The 2,002-nt window shown below is 46.2% G+C and overlaps 1 protein-coding gene across 1 annotated transcript; it reads left to right on the plus strand.

The window, feature by feature from the left end:
- The first annotated feature begins 1,044 nt into the window (after positions 1–1,044).
- Positions 1,045–1,737, plus strand: LOC104810196. The gene is made up of 2 exons (XM_010536393.1): positions 1,045–1,387; positions 1,616–1,737. Exons 1-2 carry the CDS (start codon positions 1,045–1,047, stop codon positions 1,735–1,737), a joined length of 465 nt encoding a protein of 154 aa, XP_010534695.1.
- The last annotated feature ends 265 nt before the right edge of the window (positions 1,738–2,002 follow it).

Genomic DNA, 2,002 nt, shown 5'->3' on the forward strand with positions numbered 1-2,002 from the left:
TGCGGAGGTGACATTTATGACATCCCTTTCCAAGAGCTAGAGGCGACAATTGCAAAACTGGCCAAGGGACGCAGCCATACGTCCAACGAGTTCAGTAGAAGGAGCTCGGTGAAAGGTGATGTGGGAGAGAACGCAGCTCTTAAGGCAGTGTTGGCCAACCTTGCTGAGATAAAAGTTCAACTCGCCAATGCCAAACAAGTAGCTGCTGTGGAAGATCACAATCCAACGCAAATTCAACCGGGAATGTATATGATTGATCAAGAAGCGGAAGAAGCCAATTATCTCGGGCCTAATCAATACACTCATCCGTCAAACCTATACAACCCGGGATTGAGGAATCATCCCAATTTCTCTTACAAGAACACATCAAATGCGCTAAATCCTCAACCCGCTTTCCAACGGAACAACCAAGGACCTCCGGGTTTTCAATCAAAGTATCAACAACAAGGTCAAGGGAGCCAAGGCTACCAAGGGGATTCTAACTACAGATCGCAGCAAGTACAACCCAAGGAGCAAGACCCGGACATCAAGGATATGCTATTGCAAATTCTCCAAGGTCAAAAATCGCAAGGAGTATCCATTGGGAGCATTGAAAATGAGCAAATTGCATTCAAGAAACAATTGGAAGGAGTACAAGCTCACTTGAAGATCTTGGACAATCAAATGGCTCAACTCGCATCTTCCTCCTCATCAAGACAGCAAGGCATGCTCCCCGGTAAGAACGAGATGAACCCTCGGGAATATATCAATGCAGTGGAGCTGAGGAGTGGAAAACAACTTCCGGAGATCACCCATCCGATGGTTGAGAAGACATCACCTCCAAGGCTAACAAGAGAGGAAAAAAGCAAGGCTGTAGAGGAAGACACTCCAAAGGTGTAAGAACATGAGAAAGAACCCATCTACATTCCACCGCCACCTATGGTACCTCCAATCCCTTTTCCTTCTCGTCTAAGGAAATTTAATGAGGAAAGTCAGTTTGGGAAGTTTGCGGAGATGTTGAAAAAGATGGAGATTACGATGCCCTTTCATGAGGTAATTCTCAAAATGCCCTCATATGCGAAGTTTCTAAAAGACATCTTGGCGAGGAAAAGGGTTGTGGAAAAGGAAACAGTAGCCCTTAGTACCGAGATCAGTGCTGCAATCATGAAGCATGAACTTCCCCCAAAAATGGCTGATCCGGAAAGTTTCTCTATCCCTTGTAAGCTAGGAAACATCGACATCGATCGAGCCTTGTGTGATCTTGGAGCGAGTGTAAGTTTAATGCCCTTGTCAATCTACAAGAAAATGAACGTCGGTGAGCTAAAACCGACAAGGATGGCATTACAATTAGCGGATAGATCGATCAAGTACCCAGCGGGAATATTAGAAGATGTACCTTTGAAGATTGGTGAGTTTTATGTACCGGTCGATTTTGTTGTGCTAGACATGGATGAAGACTCCAAAGTTCCAATCATTTTAGGATGACCATTTTTTAGTACAGCGGATGCCATAGTGCACGTTCAGGCTGGGAGATTAACTATGAAGATCGGAGATGAAACAGTTGAATTCTCACTTGATCAGAACTTAAAGCAGCCCTCGACCAATGATATGGTGTGTTATGCGGATATACTTGAAGCAACGGCGGAAGAAGTGATCGGAGAATTTTGTGAAGTAGATCCGCTTGAAGCGTCACTAATAGCCGTAGAAGCAAGTCTATACAGCAATTGGGAGGAGATTGAAGAGATAAGACGAGCGTGAGACGGTCAAGAAGCCAAAAATGAAGTGTAGAGTAAAACGGGCGACCCGCCCGAAAAATGGGCGACCAGCTCATTTTGTCTGAGCAGCGGCACTGTTCACACGGGCGACCCGCCTGAAAAATGGGCGACCAGCTCATTTTGTCTGAACAGTGGCACTGTTCACGCGAGCGACCGGGACGAAAAATGGGCGACCCAGTGTAAAAAACGGGCGACACGCCCGTTTTGTCTGAGCAAAAGCGGTCCGGACACTGTAGAAGCGAGCGACC

Source organism: Tarenaya hassleriana, unplaced genomic scaffold (genome assembly GCF_000463585.1).
Source record: "Tarenaya hassleriana unplaced genomic scaffold, ASM46358v1 Cleome170, whole genome shotgun sequence".
Classification (NCBI taxonomy): Eukaryota; Viridiplantae; Streptophyta; class Magnoliopsida; order Brassicales; family Cleomaceae; genus Tarenaya; species Tarenaya hassleriana.

Excerpts from the sequence above, each read along its gene's own strand:
- LOC104810196 (XM_010536393.1), top strand. The coding sequence starts at position 1,045 with ATGCCCTCATATGCGAAGTTTCTAAAAGACATCTTGGCGAGGAAAAGG. Across the intron at positions 1,388-1,615 it reads AGATGTACCTTTGAAGATTG|CAACGGCGGAAGAAGTGATC; the intron begins GTGAGTTTTATG and ends ATATACTTGAAG.